The sequence below is a fragment of the Capra hircus genome, chromosome 1, assembly GCF_001704415.2.
Source record: "Capra hircus breed San Clemente chromosome 1, ASM170441v1, whole genome shotgun sequence".
In the NCBI taxonomy this organism is placed as follows: domain Eukaryota; kingdom Metazoa; phylum Chordata; class Mammalia; order Artiodactyla; family Bovidae; genus Capra; species Capra hircus.
The window spans coordinates 2,286,588-2,307,450 of record NC_030808.1 but is presented as its reverse complement, the minus strand read 5'-3'; the positions used below and the strand labels follow the sequence as shown (position 1 = coordinate 2,307,450).

General features: G+C 44.0%; 2 protein-coding genes across 3 annotated transcripts in view; one reads left to right on the top strand and one right to left on the bottom strand.

The window, feature by feature from the left end:
• On the top strand, positions 416–8,690 carry SOD1 (superoxide dismutase 1, soluble). The gene is given in 5 exon segments (NM_001285550.1): positions 416–487; positions 4,286–4,376; positions 6,121–6,190; positions 7,022–7,139; positions 8,583–8,690. Coding segments are annotated over 5 exon segments (459 nt in total).
• The window catches only part of SCAF4 (SR-related CTD associated factor 4), a 58,917-nt gene continuing 49,695 nt past the window's right edge, over positions 11,642–20,863 (bottom strand). For both annotated transcript variants that reach the window (XM_018048224.1, XM_018048285.1), the window contains exon 20: positions 11,642–12,941. In XM_018048224.1, coding sequence (XP_017903713.1) covers positions 12,004–12,941 — 938 coding nt within the window. In that variant the 3' untranslated portion in view covers positions 11,642–12,003. The remainder of the gene's footprint in view (positions 12,942–20,863) is intronic.

Here is a 20,863-nt window from a genome sequence, read left to right as displayed (position 1 = left end):
TCCCACTTTCGCGTACTGCAATCCGCAGATCACACCCGTTCGAGGAGAAAGGCTGGGGGGAGTTTTTTTTTTTTTTTTTCCCCCACGCATCCAGGTTTTACTGCGTGTTTTCACACAGCAACAGGGTAGAGGGGGCCAACAGCTCTTGAGTGACGGGCTCCTCACGCCGCCCTTTGGCTCCGCCCCCCGGTCCGTCAGGGCCCCCCGAGGCCTCCCCGTTGCGGGGGAGCGCGCTGAGAGCGCGGTCGGCGATTGGTTGAGGGCCAGGGTGGGCGGGGCGCGGCGGTCCAGCCCTATAAAAGTGCGGCGGCGCGCCGGCCTCGGTTTTGCGTCGGCGTGTGTTCTGCGGCGTTTCCTTCTCTGCTTGGTGGGGGTGTCCCTAGCGGTCCGGGCCGGAGAGCCTTTCCCCCGAGTCATGGCGACGAAGGCCGTCTGCGTGCTGAAGGGTGACGGCCCGGTGCAAGGCACCATCCACTTCGAGGCAAAGGCAAGGGCTGGCGGGGTCGAGGGGGGAGACCAGCGGCGAGGCCGTGCGCGCCAACCTGTGCCCTGGAGCGGCAGGGCGGCCCAGCCGGGCCTCGTGCCGCCCTCGCCACGCCTCCCTCCCCCGGCGCGCGGTTCGGCGGGTCCGCGGTCCACTCCCCCTCCCGGGCCGCCCCCCGCGCCCCTGCGGCCGCAAAGTGCTGAGTCACCGGGCGAGCCCGCCGGCGGTGCGAGGCGAGGCCTGGGCGGGGGTGCAGGAAGGGAACACCCGGTCGGCCCCTTTGTGTGTGGGGGGGCGGGGAGGCCGACAACCGCGGGCCCGGGAGGGCGGAGAGAAAGCGAGGGAGGAGGAGAACCGGCTGCCGCGGCGCCCCTTCGACGTCCGCAGGCCCCGACGGAGACCTGCCTTGCTTTGAGGAGGCCGTGTGGCTATGCCCCCCCGCCTCCGCACCCCCCCCCCCTTCTCGGCGGGGTCAGTGTCAGGGTCCTGGCATCCTGCGGATTCTTGAGTTGCGCGCCGATTCTTGAGTTGCGCAGTCCAGAGGCCTGACCCGTCCTTGAGATCTCGGGAGTGGCGGGGTGCGGCCGGGCCTTCAGGATTCTCGTGGCATCCGTTATCCCTTTGGGGCTTCCCTTGAAGGCTCGAGTGCTCCAGCTCAGGGCTCTGCAAACGACGCGCACAGTCCGTGCCGTGGTTGGTGTTTGTACAGCCCTCGAGCTGAGTGGTTTTATCTGTTCAGGTCTTTGTAGTTTTGTTTTGTTTTAATGTTTGTGTTTAAAGGAGAACACGAGTATGCAACAGTGACCCTTTACAGAAAAGTTTGCTGACACACCCTGCTCTAGGTCATGGTCAGGCTCTGTGAGGACAGAGAAAACGGCCCTGGTCAGAGCTCCAAAAAAACCAGAGCTCTAACAGACTCCGTTGTTTGGGGGGTTTTCTAGAGAGCGATAGTAATCCTGGGTGCACGGCAGACTCAGATTGACTGCGTGGGTGCAAAGTCGCTTTAGTCGTGTCCGACTCTTTGCGACCCCATGGACTGTACTCCGTTAGGATCCTCTGTCCATGGGACTCTCCAGGCAAAAGGAACTGGAATGGGTTGACGTTTCCTCCTCCAGGGGATCTTCCCAGTCCAGGGATCAATCCAGCTCTCCTGAATTGCAGGCAGATTCTTTACCCGCTGAGCCATCAGGGAAGCCCCAGTCACTGGCTGAGCTTTTTAAAATAGACATTCCAGGGCTCAACTCAGGATCGATTATGTCAGAACCTGGTGCGGTGCAGTCTGAGATTTGCAGTTTTTAAAGCCTCCAAAGTGGTTCTTAACAGTGCATGGAGGATTGAGAATTCGAGGAGGCCTAGAGTATTTCTTTTGCACCGAATTGTCATTTTTGTGCTTGGAACATTCCTGTAAACAAATTTTCAGTCAGGTGACTTTGAAATTTCTTTACCGGTAGGCCTGTTACTGAGAGGGTATCGGACAAACCTCTGCACAAATCATGTAAAATAAAGTGTACAGAAACACTCAGTGATCATACTGAAGCACAGATGTTGTGAGGAGTGTGAAACATCTTTTCACAGATGTTATGAAAAGACTGTCCCAGATCTTAGGTTGCCAGTGAGTGGAAGATTGTGTTGGCTTGTTAATATTGAGGGAATATTTAAGGTACCAGTGAGATTTACAGTGGTTTATGGAAACATGAAAGGATATGTAAAGTGTTATATGTGAGATTTATACAAGGAAAACAAATATTTGAGCTTAATTTTTTCCTTTTGGTGGTTTCCAAATTTTCCGAAAAGGCTTTTTGACATTAGACTAAGTTTTGCTCTTTTCGTTTGCCAGACTCTGTTTTGTCTCTCCTCTTGCCTCCATTGCTCTGCTGCTGCTGAGTCGCTTCAGTCGTGTCCGACTCTGTGCGACCCCATAGACGGCAGCCCACCAGGCTCCCCTGTCCCTGGGAGTCTCCAGGCAAGAACACTGGAGTGGGTTGCCATTTCCTTCTCCAGTGCATGAAAGTGAAACGTGAATGTGAAGTCGCTCAGTCGTGTCTGACTCCTAGCGACCCCATGGACTGCTGCCTACCAGGCTCCTCTGTCCATGGGATTTTCCAGGCAAGAGGACTGGAGTGGGTGCCAGCGCCTTCTCCTGCCTCTCCACTAGAGAACCTCAGAAGCCTCTGAGGAGTTCTTTCCCTCTGGCCACTGAGAGCCAGCTCCTGGTGTTACTTAGATTCAGCAGCCAAACTGTGAAACCTGCCGCAGCCCGGGCCCCCTTAGTTTTTGCAGCTTCCCTGAGCAGCTTGTATGGCACCCTCTTCTGGGTTCTGAACCTCTGTTTTGGTGGTGCTCTCTGAACCTGGTAAAAGACCCTTGGGTATGCGGATGTATTAAACTGTCAATAAACCATCAACTGTATTTCTTGGCTTTTTGAGTGTTTAAAATTTTTGGATTAGTTTCCAGTTTTCAAAAATCGGAAATTTTCACCTCTTAAGTCCAAAGTCCTAGGTCGTCTTGAAAATCATCTATCTGGAGAAGGCCCCTACTGAGCCTTCATTAGCCTAGGGTGACACTGCAGCCTGTTGCCCTTCCTCCTGCTTCCCTGACCTGTTTCACCCATTTGAGATAATAGCCCAGGTCCCGCAGGGTGTACCAGGCCGCTTACCCTTGAACTTCTCCTGTTCTGTGTATTACCAGTTGAGTGGGAGCGTGGAAGAGCCTGTGTGTTTGCCTCTCTGCTCTTGATAACATGGCATGTTTGGGGGATAACAGTCACATTTGGTTCTTTCCAGAATTTTCCATTAAATTTCGGGTTTTTCTTTACCTAGAGAAATCATAATGTATCTGTCTTCAAAAAGAAATAGAAGAGGCAGCAGTCGCCACGCTACTTTCCAGGAGCAGTGATACCTAGCCAGTGGAAAATCAGATCTTCAAGGCCTGACACCTCTTGTAATTGTCGGCCCTGGCTTTTTAAAAAAACAGAAACACTATCTCATATTCCTGTATGGTGTGGTTGCTGTGTTATGTTTTATTTTAGTTGCTAAGATCTCTCTCTAGCTGTGGAAGGAACTTCTTTGATTTGTCCATGTAGCGTGCAGTACCATTGCCCATCGCCTTTGCCGGGATTGCAGTGCGGTTTTCTTTTTCTTCTTCACCTGTTTGGGTGTTTTATTGTCCCTTCTTTTTGATCTCAGGAGTGGAAAGGTTATCTAGGTTCCAGTGCCTGAAAAGCCTCCAGAAAGCAGTACTTCTGGTTAGATTCGGATCAGCTTCCCAGTGGCAGTGAGGAGGATATTTTTTTGGGTACAAACCAAAAATATCCGTGTGGGAAACTGATAAACGTTCCTCTCCTGGGGAGTGGAGAAGAGGGACCATGGGATAGCACGTTGAGTATTTCCAGCGAACCTTTTTTTTTTTTCTTTTTAAGACAAATCTGTGTGTTTAATAATACAGCAGAGTGTCTGCATGAAGAAAGGACTATGCTGAAAAGTGTATGACGTGCAAACAGTTGGGTTCACAAGTTTGATACGTGCATATATACTTAGCCACGCACAAGCACAACCTATTTGAAGTATTTACATAATAAGCAAGAACTTACTCGCATTACACGTGAATGGTTAAGCAGCTACCTGGGGGTTCATTGCTAGAATGTGGTGGGCCTTTCTAGCCAAAAACCTTGGACATGGGTTTTTTGACTCCTGAGTTGATGTTCTTTTCACTTTTCCTGTGAGTGGTAAAGGAAATTCAGTCGTTTTCTTTGCTCAGAAGCATTCGCCCTCTCAAACTTCTCTCTCTTTTCTTTGACTGAAGGGAGATAAAGTCGTCGTAACTGGATCCATTACAGGGTTGACTGAAGGTGATCATGGATTCCACGTCCATCAGTTTGGAGACAATACACAAGGTGGGTGTGGTCCTGGTGATGGTCGATTCATAGTCACCTCACCTAGCGAGATAAACCTAGCAGTGTGTGGGTGTGTGTTTAGGTGCTCGGTCATGTCTGACTCTGCACTGTAGCCCTCCAGGCTCCTCTGTCCATGGGATTTTTCAGGCAAGAGTACTAGAGCGGTTGCCATTTCCTCCAGGGGATTTTCCCTACCCAGGGATCGAACCCGTGTCTTCTGTGTCTCCTGCACTGCAGGTGGATTGTCTGCCTGCTGAGCCATCCAGGAAGCCACCTCCACACATTAAAAATTGGCAACAATTTCTTAGAAAGTCGATAGCACTACTCACGTCAGCCTCAGGGATAAAAGTGACTGACTCAATGGAATGGAAGGGGAATTGATGTTTTTATTTTATCTTATGGGTTGATTATGTAAGAGTCTCAGATGTTTTTAACAATAGAAAACAATGCTGCTGCTTTCTGACCTTCGTGGCCTTTGGTCCTGGTGAGCTGGGGGTTGAGGGTGGTTGTGACAGGCAGGGCGTACATTTATCATTACCCTGGAAGAACAGCTCCACAGCTCCAACACAAGAGCCTTAGTTGGGATGGGGTGGCAGGGGTAGGGGCCAGTGAGAGACAGACTGATGACAGCCTGTGAACTGTTGGTCCTGTGCATTGAGTTTGATTTTCTTAATTTGGGATCAGAAGCAAGTTAACAAAATTTATGGGTTAAGTTGCTATATTTGAGTAAACTTAGTGTTTCGACCTTCTGTGATGAGAACTTAATTCATTTTGCTGGAACCTGTTTTTAATGACCCATAATTTGGTTCCTTTAAATAGTGATTTAAGGGTCAGATGTGATCCACTTCAACAATATAAAAATTGCTGGGACTTAAGAGGTGGTCCAGTGGGTAGGTCTCCCCCTAGTTCCCAACGCAGGGGACCTGGGTTGGATGCCTGGTCAGGGAGAGGAGTCCCCACGTGCAGGCCGCCACCCAGCGGCCACATGCTGCCGCCTAAGGACCCTGCGTGCCTCAACTAGAGATCACGTGTGCCGCAGCTGAGACCTGGCGCAGCCAAAGGAAAAACATTCCCGCCGTTGTGGTGGGAGGTGACTTGCTCTTTGGCTTCGGTTTACTTTGCCACACCTTGTAACCTGCGTGTCGTCTCCCTGAGTGGGGAGGGTGGGGGCTGTTCACAGCCTTTATCCATCCCCGACCCCACCTGACAGCCAGCGAGTGAAGGCCCGTGTAAGAGAGCCGCCTCCGCAGTTGTGTTCTATGGGAATGCTCTTCTCCGGTGCTCAGGAGTGCTGTTTTTACAGAGTACAGCCTGAAGGCCCAGAGTCGCGCAGGGCAGCAGCCCTTGGATTAGGATGCTGCTTTATATTCCACAAGCACCGAGACCCAGACAGCAGCTGTCTGGCAGTGTGTTGCTGGGGAGACGCGTGTTTTGTCGTGGAGGTATCCTGTCGTCTTAGGAAGTAGGATCATAATCATGGGATTTTAATAGAAGGACCATTGAAGTGCAAGTCGGGGCAGAAGCAGCCAAGCCGAGAATGGTGTTACCTTGACCAGTGTCGCAGTGGTTAGAATTTGTCCCTACTCCCTGCCCTTCGCTGCTGTTTTTACTAGCCCAGAAGTCACTTTGGGGGTCAGTACTTTTCTCCAGTTGAGGCTTTTAGCAATGACCAGTTTCTCTTTTAGAATTTATTTTGGAATTTTGATTCATAATTTAGCTGCCTTTTTTTTTTTTTTGTAAATAGGCTGTACCAGTGCAGGCCCTCACTTTAATCCTCTGTCCAAAAAACACGGTGGGCCAAAGGATGAAGAGAGGTAAGTGACTTTAATTCTTTTTCGAAATGTTAGCACTGGCTTTGGGCAGGGGTGGTCCGTATGGTTAACTACTTGCAGATTGTATGCTAAGATAATTGCACTTCTGTTCTTGAATTTGTTGCTCCACGTAACCCCTTGCCCCTGAGTTCTGGAATGGCATTACTCCCTGGGCTAAGGAATTGACAAATGGGGACACTGCAAACGATTTGGGTTTTGTAGCGTTTATTGAATAAAGAACTAATACAAGAGTCAAAGGGAACTAATACAGGAAATGTCATGAATAACAGTACTGTCAACTACTAGCAAAATTAAAACATCATTGTGAAACACTGGAAACTTTGTAGATAAAAATTTGATGTTGAAAATTCAGTGAGACTCCCCTTGTATGTGTTCGTTTTCTGAAAGCCTTTCAGGAAAATATTAAATTTCAAGGACAAGGATTAATTTACGTTTATATCAAAGGGCAAGGGGCATAACTCTCTTAGCCGTGCCAAGTATTAATAGGCATAACTCAGTAACTTTAGAGTTTATCCTCTAAGTTTACTTTACCTCTGAAGTTAGGGGTGCACCCCAAGTCTTTCCAGAGCGTTGCTTTATAGACTTGAAGCCTTGCTTGAAGAGCTGTGTGTCTGAAACATCTTGTTACTTGTTTTTAAATTTGTATGTTTTCAAAGTTTTGTCAGTATGGAAAAGTGGGTTCTATTTGATACAGACTGTATCACTCTCTCAAGCTACCCTTACATATCTGACGCATCCATTTTAAATTTAGCTTATGAACTAAAGTTAGATAGATAGAAATCAGTCCTGATCCCTCTGCTTTTTAAATGTTAGGCATGTTGGAGACCTGGGCAATGTGAAGGCTGACAAAAACGGTGTTGCCATTGTGGATATCGTAGATCCCTTGATCTCACTCTCAGGAGAATATTCCATCATTGGCCGCACGATGGTGGTAAGTTTTCATATGATAAGGATATGCATGGAATTTCTTCTAACACATAATCATGTATGTTTTCATGACTTCACGATTGTTAATCCTGGCTTCTAAGCTTCCATATAAATTGTACTTTTTGTTCAGATTAGGAAAAGCAGTTATTTTGTTGGACAGTTACAGTGAAGGTGATTTAATGATCAAGGTCAGTTAAGACCAGTTTTGCTAAGATGCAGTAATAAAGCAGATTACCTTTGATCATGTTAATTAGATCTGTGTTATGGAAACAGAAGCTGTCTTTATTTGGTTTTCAAATGGCCGGGCTTTCTGTCACTACTGGGTTTCCCCCTTGCAGTTAACCAGAGCATTTGAAATCTAAAATCTGGGGTGGACCTCGGTACCAATATTCATTCATGTTTGCAGGTTGTTTTCACTTGTTCAACGTGTGGGAGGCCGTTGTCCCACACTGCATCTGGTTCCTACGGAATGCCTCCTGAAGGCTCCCTTTTGCCTGCCCCCAGAGGACAGTTAACTTTCAGTAGACACTTCCTATCAGTTCACCTTTTTATCCTTAGAATTTCCTTTTGTAGTTATGAAGCAGAAAAGTCACTTACCAGTGTTTGATGTGCTATGCTTAGTCGCTCAGCCGTGTCCGACTCTGTGCTACCATTGGACTTGTAGCCTGCCAGGCTATGTCCATGGGATTCTCTGGGCAAGAATACTGGAGTGGATTGCCATGCCCTCCTCCAGGGGATCCTCCCAACCCAGGGATCACACCGAAGTGTCCTGCATTGCAGGCAGATTCTTTACCATCTGAGCCACCAAGTGGTGGCTTAATGTTTTATAAGCAAAATTTAAAAGGCTACTGCTTGAATATTCAAGATATTTTTAGGGCCTCCCTCATGGCTTAGTTGGTAAAGAATCTGCCTGCAATGCAGGAGACCTGGATTTGATTCCAGAATCTGGAAGATCCTTTGGAGAAGGGCATGGCACCCCACTCCAGTATTCTCATTTGAATATTCAAGATATTTTTAGGATTATTTATGGGTCTGTAGCTAATTAGGCACAGTTTTTATAAGTTTATATATATTTTTTGGTTCACCTTTCCCCCCAAACCAGTTTGTACTATGAAAGAATGTCTACCCTGATATTACTAAAATTTCTCATGGTAGATTTATTTAGCATGTGGATGCTTTGTAACCTAATTCTATGGGTTTCTCGTGTTTTTTTGAGATAGTACTGCTAACCTCATGTTTTATTATGTCTGCATCATCAAGAAAAAGCTCAGAATAGTAGCTTCTACTTTTTACTACTAGATTAAATATTTGTGTGCTTTCCTACTAGTAGGATTATTTTAACATGGTATTTTCTAGTATTCAGTGGTTCTTAAGTCTTTTGGGTATTGTTGAGGAGATGGTAATTGCTTGATAGCCTGAGTTAATTTGTTCTTAAAATTTTTTAAAGGTCCATGAAAAACCAGATGACTTGGGCAGAGGTGGAAATGAAGAAAGTACAAAGACTGGGAACGCTGGAAGTCGTTTGGCCTGTGGTGTAATTGGAATTGCCCCGTAAACATTCCCTGGGACATGGTCTGAGTCCTAGTAACTCGTGTTATCTTGCTAGTTGTAGAAATTTAACTTGATAAGCATTTAACACTGTAAACTTAAAAAGTGTAATTTGTGTGACTTTTTAAAAATTGCTTTAAGTACCTGTAATGAGAACTGACTTATGATCACTTGAAAGATTTGTATTATTTTATAAAACTCATACGCAATTAAAATGTCTGTTTCATTGATCTCTATATTTTGCCAGACTTAATCACATGTATATTATTTGTCTGAATTTCGATTCTCTCAAGCCTGCAATAAACATTCTCTGTGGCACTGTATTTTGAGCCTGTTGAAGTATTTAAATTGAAATATTAAATTAACTTGATATTCATACATAGAGCGTGAATGGAAGAGATTTAGTAATACGTTGATGGGTATTAACTATCTTAGAACTTTTTTTGAAAGTGTTTTCAAATGAGATCATTAAAATGTTAAAATTTTAGCAACTGGTATATTTAGCTAAGACTAAGCTGAATTTTAATCTCAGACAAATAGGCCATTCTTTGTTAGCTTTAGGGAAGTTAAGGTGGTAACTTTATCTTTAAAAGTAGCTGTTAACAATTTGAGAGAGCCCTTTTGATAACTTAGTGAAATTGTAAATGGCAAGTTACAGCCTTAGCGAAGAGTAAGATTAATTTACCTACCTGTCAAAATGGTACATACTCCGTTTTTATAGACCCATGACCATGAAATTAAGACGCTTACTCCTTGGAAGAAAAGTTATGACCAACCTAGATAGCATATTCAAAAGCAGAGACATTACTTTGCCGACTAAGGTCCGTCTAGTCAAGGCTATGGTTTTTCCAGTAGTGTATGGATGTGAGAGTTGGACTGTGAAGAAGGCTGAGCACCTAAGAATTGATGCTTTTGAAGTGTGGTGTTGGAGAAGACTCTTGAGAGTCCCTTGGACTGCAGGGAGATCCAACCAGTCCATTCTGAAGGAGATCAGCCCTGGGATTTCTTTGGAAGGAATGATGCTGAAGCTGAAACTCCAGTACTTTGGCCACCTCATGTGAAGAGTTGACTCATTGGAAAAGACTCTGATGCTGGGAGGGACTGGGGGCAGGAGGAGAAGGGGATGACACAGGGTGAGATGGCTGGATGGCATCACCAACTCAATGGACATGAGTTTGAGTGAACTCCGGGAGATGGTGATGGACGGGGAGGCCTGGCCTGCTGCAATTCATGGGGTCGCAAAGAGTCGGACGCGACTGAACTGAACTGACCACTTAGTTTTATTTTTAGTAACAGTAGAGTTTGGCACAACCTGCTTTCACATATGCCCTTTAAAGAAATACATTATACCCACTGTAAGGTGGAAGCAAAGAAATGACTTGGTTGTGGGTTCTGCCTGTTTAAATACAAGAATTTCTACACCCAGCTAGTAATTCAAGTCTGTTTCTCTAAACACGTATGCCTATAGAAGAATGCTTTAAAACGAAGTGTTGATCTTAACGCAGGTTTGACTGTGGGTTATAGTTTATTAATTGAAAATTGTAGGATAGTTGGCAGAGAAGCCAGAAATAAGCAACTGTCTGGCTGGACTTCAGCAAGTGAAGATCACTTGGAGGAAAAGCTAATCTAGAAAAGTAAATGCAGTGTCTTCAAAGTTTTAAGCTGGTGATAACAGTATGCTCACAAATTAACAGTTAAGATGACCATCAGGTAGGGACTTAAAAACCAGCACTACCATTTCATGCGGTACAGTTTGTTACATAAATGGACTTGCTTGTGCACTTTAAAGCCTCAAATGTAATTACTACCACTTAATGCTTCTGGGGTTTTGTCATGAGCAAATAGGGTGACCTTAATACTTTCGATTGGAAATACTGGACTGTTTCCTTGAAACCCGAACACTAATCAGATGTGTATTTCCAGAAGCAGTTTCAGCTAGGACTTTTAAACTCAGTGGGCCAACATACACCAGGATAAGCTTATAACTCAAGTCTACATATGTGAAACAGGATTTTCTCTTGTTGCCCTATGTACATTTCCCCCCACCACCCATTAAGGATCTTGCTGCAGAAAACTCAAAACCAAATCAGCTTTGCCTCGGGATGAGGGTGAAGAATCTGTTCAGCACACAAACTAGGAGTTTAGATACATAATTTAAGGAGAAAAGAGCTTCAAGGCCACAAATACTTGGGTTAACGGCCGGTCTTTTCCTTGGCACTAGCTCAGCAGCTTTATGTAACCGCTCCTCTGTAGTACTTCAGGTACAGGTTTGATTTCCCCTTGAATGTCTTCATGTAATAGTTCTGGGATAACTCACAACTGTTTTTCCTAGTTAACCCAATTATTTTAAAGAAGAGCGAGTACTTGCAGGGGTGAAAAGCTCAGTTTACCTCTGCTCAGCAGGGGAAAAGAGGGGCAACAGGCAAGGCTTACAGAAACAATGGGGGCTGCATTTAAGTTCTTAAACAGATGAGACAAAAAGCTTTTAAAGCTGCAGACACTAACCTTGATTTTCTTTAACCTTTTTGAAAAATTTAATGGGATGAAAAGAAAAACCACCAGCCTTCTAAAGAAGTAATACCCAGGCAATAATTTATAGTACAATTGGTAATGTTGGGGTCCAATGTTCCCTTGGCAAAGAATTTATCAATTATTTAGGGCAACATTTACCACAAAGCCAATGGGTGGGGGGCGGGGAGGGGGAGAACACCTTGATTGAATCCCAAAACTCACAAGCTTTTCAGTTAACATTAAAACCACTAACCTTTAGCCTTCTGAATGAAATGCTAAGAATCAAAAATATTACAGATGAAGTGTTTGAAAATAACTACATAAAGATGTCTGTTTCCATCAAATTAACAAGTCTAATTTAGACTAATACAGCATTAACCACTCAAACTTTGACGAACAGTCCTTTTCCACCTTAATGCAGTGTAGGAAGAATAGCACACATTAAAGTTTGTTACGAAAATAGAGTTTATTAAAAACATCCCTATTGTTTTTTGAGGAGCTTTCACCGTTACCTTGTCTTAAATTAAAAAAAAAAAAATAGAGAGCACTTCTAATTACGATTTGTAAACTTTTTAAAGTCAAAACTTTTAAAAAGTTACAGCAAAAAGGGTAATATTTATTCATATTTTCAGTATTTTTTTGTTATTTTGTGGCTATTTTTAAATAGAAGGGAAGCAATCAAATTGCTTACAGCTCCCACCAACTACTGCGGGGCTGTGACATAGCGGGAGCACGTATAATACAGCATCTGTACACCCCAAGCCCTACCCTCCTGTGTCGCCGTCATATCCGACAGATCCCAGTCTCTCTTAACGAGGAGCCTCTGCTGCTGAGCCGGGGTCCTTCTCGGGGTTGACGGATGAGGTAGCCTCAGCAGGTAACTCTTCAGAAGGCTTTGCGACTGCAGGCCCAGGCTCCCCCTTAGGAAGTTCTGAAACAGTGTCTACGCTTCCCGCTTGGCTAATGGGAGGTTCCACGGTCTTGTTACTGCCTGCCCTGTCTGTCACCTCGGGCTTCTCCTTGCCTCGGTTTTCTTCCTTCTCTCTACGAGACTCTCTATCTCTAGAATCTCTCTCTCTGTCTCGATGCCCGCTAGAGCGTCTATTCCTGTCTTCCAAGTCTCTGTGCCTGTCCCGGTCGGGGCTCCTCCTTCCCCACTCTCTCCTCTCACGGTTACTATTCTCTCGATCATCATTACGGTTCCCGTACCGTTCCCGGTCATTCTCCACCCTATTTCCAAAGGATCTTCTTCCAAATCTTTCTTGGTCTCTACCTGAATTGAACTGCTGCTGCCTGCTGTCATTTCTGAATGGCTGTGGCTGCTGCTGAGCGGGCGGTGGCTGCTGGGCTGGCGGCGGCTGCTGCGGTGGCGGCTGTGCAGGTGGCTGCTGCTGTTGCTGCTGTGGTGGCGGCTGCCTTCCGTCTCGGTCCTCAGGACCCCCTGGGCCTGGCCCCGGGCCCCCGAGCCCTGGCATCCCGCCAGGCCTGACGAAGGGGCCATGGGGTGGGAATGGGCCTTTCATTCCATGTGGTGGAGGCATTCCGAAGCCCCCCGGGCCTGGTGGTGGACCTCGGTGCATCATGTGTGGAGGCATGGGCCGAGGTGGCATCAAGGGAAACCGCTGTAAGTGAGGTGGAGGCATTCCTGGTGGGCGCTGGAGTGGGATCATGCCAGGTCGGGCACCAAGGAGACCGGTGGATGGGGCCTGGAGCCCAATGACGGGACCTGGTGCAACTCCTTGGGTACCTGATGAGGCAATAAAAATGAGACTGTAAATAAAGCAACACAGAGATGGCATATTCTGTTTTCAGCCGTTTCCTGTGGTGCTTGAAGCAAAATGAAATTCACAATCTTCCAACGTCATACTGTTTGCCAGTCTACCCAGGAGAAGCTCAATGTGAAGTCCTAGCAACAATCCATGGCAAACAGTCCTAAAGACACATTACACAAGTTATGTGCACACACCTACATAATACAGTCAGAGGTCCAAATATGTCACATAAGGAGACTAATATACCACACTCTGGAAAAAGTATATCAAAATGTCCTTCTGCACAGCCTTGATTAGCAGTTGTTTTACCACTCAAAATACTTAAGAGACACAATGCACTATGTCCTAAAGAGATAAAGAAATAAACTAGCTGAGCCAACTGAAACTTATTTCAGGTGTACGCTTAGAAATTTTTTACTCTAAGTCTTACTTTGACTTTCTATTAGGAAAAAAACTGAGTCAATGACCCAGAAAATCCAGTGAAGAGGGAGGTTTCTTTGAGTCTATGACATTAAAATGCTTTACGTAGTTAATGTACATTCACATGCTCAGCCGCTTTGTGACCCCATGGACTATAGCCTGCCAGGCTCCTCTTAGAATTTTTCAGGCAATACTGGTGGTGGTTTAGTTGGTAAGTTGTATCCAATTCTTGCGACTCTGTGAACTGTATAGCCCGCCAGACTCCTCTGTCCATGGGATTTTCCAGTCAAGAATACTGGAGTGTGTTGCCATATCCTTCTCCAGGGGATCTTCCCAACCCATGGATCGAAAACACTAACGCTTGTAAAATAAAGATCAATACAAGAATGTAGAGTTTGTTTTCACAAGTCTCTTTTTAAAGCACAGCATAACATGTAAACTGCTATGCCAAAATGACTGCTGAACTATGCCGAGTGCTCAGCCGTTCCCCTTCTATTCATTTTCCCAAAGATGGCAAGACTGATAAAAGTTAGTGCCGCTGAAAGTGACAGTAACTACTGGTCTTATTTCCTACTTACAGGAGGCATTTTGCTTATGCTTTAGTGGAACAGTCAAATTCAACTCATCATGTATGATACAGAAAAGGAGAAGGATTTGTTTCACAACTTAATTAAGTAACAGGTATCATCACCTCTCTCATTTCTCTGCAAATATTAACATTACAACAAGCTACTCTAAAAAGGACAATGTTCAGGTATGATCAGAAGGTGCCGTCTACTCACACACTGCAGAGATGTCTTTGCCAAGTTGTAGGTTGTGACTCAAGTGGCAATGGTGAGAGAAACGCTTGGGCAGCGCTGACAGGAAACAACCTGAAAGCACACCCAGCACTTTCTCATCTTTCCCCCATCCCCAACATCTTGTTCTTTCACGTTTACAGTTTCAATCCCTTCCTCCCACTCACTTTAGCAAACATTTAAGGAAGTCCTACTAAATCCTCACAATAGACTTTCTGTATACATAATTATTACTAACATGGAAGACAAGAATTTCTACTTCAGTTTTTGCTCCTCCGAACATATGGTCGAATACTACTCTGCTAGACTTAGGAACTAAAAAGAGTGGACTGAAAATGTACGTGTATCAGTTATAACTCTTAACATGAAGTTGTAACTCATCGCTTTACTTAGAGTATCTTCTTTTAAATGCTTAAAGAGAAACATTTGGTGAAAAAAAAACCTCACACAGGAGTGACTCTGGACACATGCCTCAGAAATAGGAATAATACCTGCTTTTTGCTGATATTAAATGGGATAAAACACATAAGCATGAGCTCAGAGCTTGGCACATCGCTAAGTGCTGAAGTTATTATTCTATATATCTATTTTGACAGATGGTAAATATCCTAACACTAAGTATTTCACTTTGCAAAAATACCATGTTTTGTATTTCTGATCATTAAAATCTTACTAGCCTCTCTCGGTCCCCCAATATCCACCACAGTTTAGAGTCAAGCAGTTTGGTAATTGAAAGAAATTAAGCTTCCATGTTATCAGGCCTAAGAAAATGTTAATTACCATAATGAAAAGCCACAAATGAACTGGATGAATGAGGCAAAGACCTCATCCCTTCATGGACTCTTCACACTTATACTCTACCTCAGAGTGATATGAAATTCACAGCAAACTTTCTTGATGCCATTTAGTGTACATTTACTGAGACTGTACCATATAGTGAGACAACCGGCATCTGAGGTATTTCCTTGCTCCCACTTTTTAAAGAAATCATACAGTACCAACACTTGTGGACTTAAAACAAGCAACATAAAATATACGTACCCATGTACAGCCTCTTTCAATAGTTTATCATATACAGAAGCACCTAAATAAAATTTTCCTTTCCCACCAGCTTTTACTCAAGGATAAAAATGATAAATGTTTACTCTGTTAGAAGACTTGGTGTGGCACATTCTAGTAGCAAACTATAAGCTCAAGGGGCCAATAGCAAGTTTTAAATTACACTTGAGAGACGGGGAAGGGGTTAAAAGTATCTTGTTATAACAAAAGAATTAAGTTCAGATGAACCTTTAAGAGGAAACAGATCTTTCCAGGACAATGGGAATACTGATGGGTTCCTCAACTGCCAATTTGACAGCTGCCAAAGGCCAACCTCAATCTTTGTACAGAGATCAAATGGGCAATGATTCTTTGTAAAATATAAACCTATGTCTAGGAACTCATTTCTAAGTTCTTTGTAACATGCATCTGAGGGTACATATTGACTTAACAGGGTTAGCTTTCACAGCACATGCATACATATATCTTTTAATACTTATTTTGTCTAACCGGATCTTTATTGTGGCATGTGGGATCTAGCACCCTGACCAGGGGCTGAACTCCAAGCCCCTGCACTGGGAGAGTGAAGTCTTAGCCACCAGACCACCAGGGAAATCCCATATAATGAAACATCCTACAGACACTTAAAAAAAAATTATTTTTAATTTTTGGCCACAACACGAGGCTTTTGGGATCTTAGTTCCCCAACAAGGTATTGAACCAGAGTCCATGGCAGTGAATGCAGAGTCCTAACAACTGGACCACCAGGGAAATTGCCCAAAGCATAAAAAAAAAAAAAAGCCTAATTTATCTATCCAACCTATGTGGATATTTGTATTTGGGATTTACTTAAAATATTATACATTCAAATACTTTTCCTCTTTCATAAATAAGCTGATTTCCCTTTAACTCTCTATGGGCCAACAAAGTACAGACTCCCCTGACAGTATTTCCATAGTACCAAATGTTGGCCTTCAAAATACACAAATGGTAGAACTAGAGATTTCTTTTGCTCATCTGTTGTTTGCAGTGAACAAAAGTACTTTTAATTAAAGTTACATTTGATTAAAAAAACATATCAGGTGGTATAAGCCCTTGATATGGATAACAGCTGAATTTCATTTTTATTAAGAAAGCTGATGTTATACACATACCAGTGGAATATGCAGTGAGTTACCCAGGTCTAAAGGACATTCAAAGCAATTATTCATTTTATTTCAAAGTCTGATGTGCAATATACCACGGACAAGTTTTCAGGAGTTACAAACTTCAAAAAAAAAAAAAATTCACCCATATATATGTTGAACATCGAAGATTTTTTTACATTGTTAACACATTTACTGTGCTGGGGATGTTGTTCTTTAGTCGCTAAGTTGTGTCCCAACCTGTGTCGACCCTGTGGACTGCTGCCTGCCAGGCACCTCAGGCAAGAAAACTGGAGTGGGTTGCCATTTCATTCTCCAGGGGAACTTCCCGACCCAGGGATCAAACCTGCATTGGCAGGTGGATTCTTTACCACTTGGCCACCAGGGACGCATGTGCTGGGGATATAAGGACTAAAAATAATAATCTTTTCCTTCAAACAGAATATAGCCTAGTAGAGACAAAAGTCAATTGCTATAGGAGATGGCACACACTAGTATGGTGACAAGAGTAAACCTGATAAAAGTCGGTGTGAAAATGAGCAGAAGTCTCATGAGATGTCTGAATTAGGTGTCAACAGACGGGAAAAATATTCAGGCCAACATTATGAAGGAAGGATATTAACCATCAAGAGGATGGCGCTTTTGAAAAGGCCTATTAGCAAGCTCAAGCAGTAAAGTGTGCTGTTACTGCAGCAGAATGTCTTTTGAATGAAAATCGAGGAGAGAAGGTGAGGTTTATTATTGAAGCAGCTAGAATCTGTACAAATATAAATCGCTATCAATTAAAAATTAGAAAAAGAAAAAAAGATGAGACGTTTGAGGCCGAACAAGGTAGGCTGGGGCAATCCAGGATGCGTAATAAGGAACTTGGACTGATCTAGAATGGTGGGAAAACCACACAGGGATTTTTAGCAGGGATGGTCCTATGTTCATTTTTGAAAGATCCATCTTTCAGGAAAGCAAGAAGGGGGAGGGGGGAGGATATTAGAGAGTAGTGAGGCTCTTATTTCAAGGATCCAGGAAACAGAGGTGAGAGATGACTGAAAAAGGTGATAGAGAAGGAGGAATATTTAAGCTTTTCAACAGCAGCACAGGCAGAATCGAAGAGCTGGGGGCAAACAGCTCTCTGCTTTGAACGAGAGGATGGAGGCATCTGTGCAATGTAGAAATTTAATAACAGAAGCAATTTTTGGAGACAGATGACAAACTTCACACAGTAACACTGAGGGTTGGAGAGGCCTGGGCTACGCCTGATGGAAATGTGCTCAAGAGATTGATTAAATGTATAGAGCTCAGAAGATTAGCAGTCAGGGTGCTAACTTATCCAGAATATGGATGAAACAAAAAAGGGAGGAATTCACACCTGGGGAAACAGCACAGTACACAGAAAACTCCAGATTTTCTAATACAGCAAGATTTTAAGGCAGACAAATTATTTAAATTCAAGCAGAAGAAACTCGTGCGTGTGTGCTAAGTCACTTCAGTCATGTCAGACTCTTTGCGACCCCATGAATTGTAGCCCGCCAGGCTCCCCTGTCCATGGAATTCTCCAGGCAATAATACTGGAGTGGGTTGCCATACCCACCTCCAGAGGGTCCTCCTGACCCAGAGATCGAACTCGGGTCTCCTGCATTGCAGGTGGATTCTTTACCGTCCAAGCTACTAGGGAAGAAACTCATTGGAGTTTAAATAGCCAAGGCTATTTCCTATGAGTCAAAAAGCCCTCAACTGTTCCACAACTAAAAAACAAATTATCAAGATTAGAGAGATGCCACTGCTTTCTATAGCAAAGATGTTGGTAATCATGGGAAATAAGAAACAAGTATGTTAAAAGGCTAAAGGGGTGGTGTGGGAAGGTTGATATGGTTGGAGACCAGTGTGGACCTTGAAATCTCAGAAGAATAAGGCTTGACTTATTTACTGTGGCAGAGACCAGCTGAATGTGTTACTTGTATTCTTTCACAGATGATGTAAATTTAAGTTGGATTTTTTCTTTTTTAAAAAAGCAAGGATTTGCTATGTGAAGAAGGAAATGGGGGAGAGCAAGGGGAGGAAGGGCAGAGGGAACATCTGAAAAGGCCAATCAGCAGAAAGGACGGTGGTTCTGCCTCTTCTCCACCAATCATCTTGTCTTTCATCTACCACAGCCAATGCCTCTGGGAAGTCCTGGACTTTTCATCAGTAGCAACTTCGTTACTTCCGAATTCTCATTTTCAAGTACCCCAAACAACCATCAATCCCACTAGGATCATGTTCCCCATGCCGCTCACGTCTTTCCTTTCTTCCTTACCTGTCTTGGGAGTCCATGGTTCTCCCTCACCACGCTGCTTGGAAATTGGTTTTAAATGGAACTCTTCTACCTAATCTGTCCCTGAATATGGCTGGGCACCACCCCCAACATGCTGACTGGCCTCATTTTATTTGTAACTACAACCAAAAATGCTCCCTTAATCCTGGCCAGCAATTCTAATTTCCGGAGTCAATTCACATTCTTATGCTTCTAGGTATGTTTCAAATGTTCCTGTTTTTCCTTAATTGTCTGCTCTTGCCTGGTTGGTTTTATATAGCTTCTGGGAGGTAAAATTCATATAGCCTACAATTCACCCATGTAAAGGGTGTAGTTCAATGTTTTTTTAAATATATTCAGAGTTGGGCAACCATCAAAATAAATTTTATAACAATCTTTATCATCTCAAAAAGAAACCCTGTATTCATTAACTACCATTCCCCATTTCCCCCAACCTCCAGGCAACCAACATTCCATCTGTCTCTATGGACTTGGCTATTCTGGACATTTCATGTAAGTGGAATCATACAATACGTGACCCTTTGTGACTGGATTCTTTCACTTAGCTTATCTTTTCAAGGCCCATCCATGTTATAGCATGTATGAGTACTTCACTTCTTTTCATTACCAAGTAATGTTAAATGGATATGTTTTATTTATCCTAGTTGGTATAGCATTAAAAAAAAGGCATTTAGAAAGACTTTCATCCACCCACCTACCACCAAACCTACCCTTTACCTGCACCTGTATCCGTACTGCTCCTTCCGTCTGTGAACGTGTTTGGAACATGTGTTCCAAAGGCTAAATGAAGCCCCACACTCAAACCCCAAATCTAGGCCCCCCTCTCATCTATATAAGAATATCAACCTAGCAAATCTCTCTTCTTTGTTGCATCAAAAATTTCCCCTCCCGGGTTTTCCAGTAATAACACGCTGGAGTTTTGTCCATCTTTTAGAAATTAAAAAAACAACAACAAACCCTCCCTCACTGTGGATCTCCCTTCAGCTCTCACCGCCATTTTAATGTTCCCCCATATGGCACATCTCCTCAGAGTAAGATGTCCAGAATCACTGCACCATTGCCTCATCGCTCATTCTCTCCTATACATATCCTTATACAGGCTTTTGAACCCATCACTCCAATAAAACCACATTTTCCAAAGTCACCCAGAAGTTTTCATTTTGCTAAAACCAGTTGGCAAGTCTCAGCGCTCCTCTTTGACCCAACAATGGCCTCTGATGGTTGCTGTCTCCCCTCCTGCGTAGGAACTTCCTTTACTCAGCTTCCAGAGTACCTCCCGCTACTGTTTCCTAGCTTCCTGGCTGTGCCTTTGCTGGATGGAACAGTACAGGACAGTGGCTAAAAGCACGGGGGTTGGAACAAGGGTACCTTGAATTCCAGGCACTGCCACAAGGAGCTGTGACCTCGGGCAGGTTACTTCATCTCTTTATGCCTCTTACGCCCTAGCTACGAAATGGGGATAACTGTGTTGACTTCAAAGGATTGTAAGGCTTAAATGGTTGATATATACAAACTCTTAGTTCTCTGTACCGTATTTTCAACTGCTAAATGCTGCAGTATTCCTGGGCTCATCCCTCGCACTATATCCCCTCCCTAGGTAATTTCACGACTGGTGGCTGTAAATGTCATTTATACTTGCTGACAACACCAGAACTTATCTTTACCAGTTGTTTAGCTGACATCTGCATCTATATCTCAAAACATCCAACAAATTTAACTTGACATCCTCACCCTAAACCCACTCCTCTTTGAGATTTTCCCATTTCAGGAATGGCGATTACACTACCAAATGCTCAGGTTAAAAAAAACAAACAAAGAACAAAACGTAGTCACTCTTGGCTCTTCTCTCACGTATGTAAGTAAGAGAGTCACTCTGAAGGCTCTATCTTCATCCAAAATAGTCCCCTCATTCCACTCTTACCAACTCTTGCAGTTTGCTTTCTCCAGAATGGCCATATACAATCCTTTGAAAAATGAAAACCACTTCACAACAGTGTTCACACCTACACTTGCTGTTGCACTCTCGACTGACCCTTGATAACTGGCTCTGAACTCATCATGGCTGCTCTTATGTTCACCTTGTTCCAGCCCTACAGCCTTCTGCAGTTTGTTCTCAGTCCAAGCTCCCCTTCTGTCTTCTCTAAATGAAATGCTCTTCCTCTGCATCTACACAACTCTTTCCTCTTATT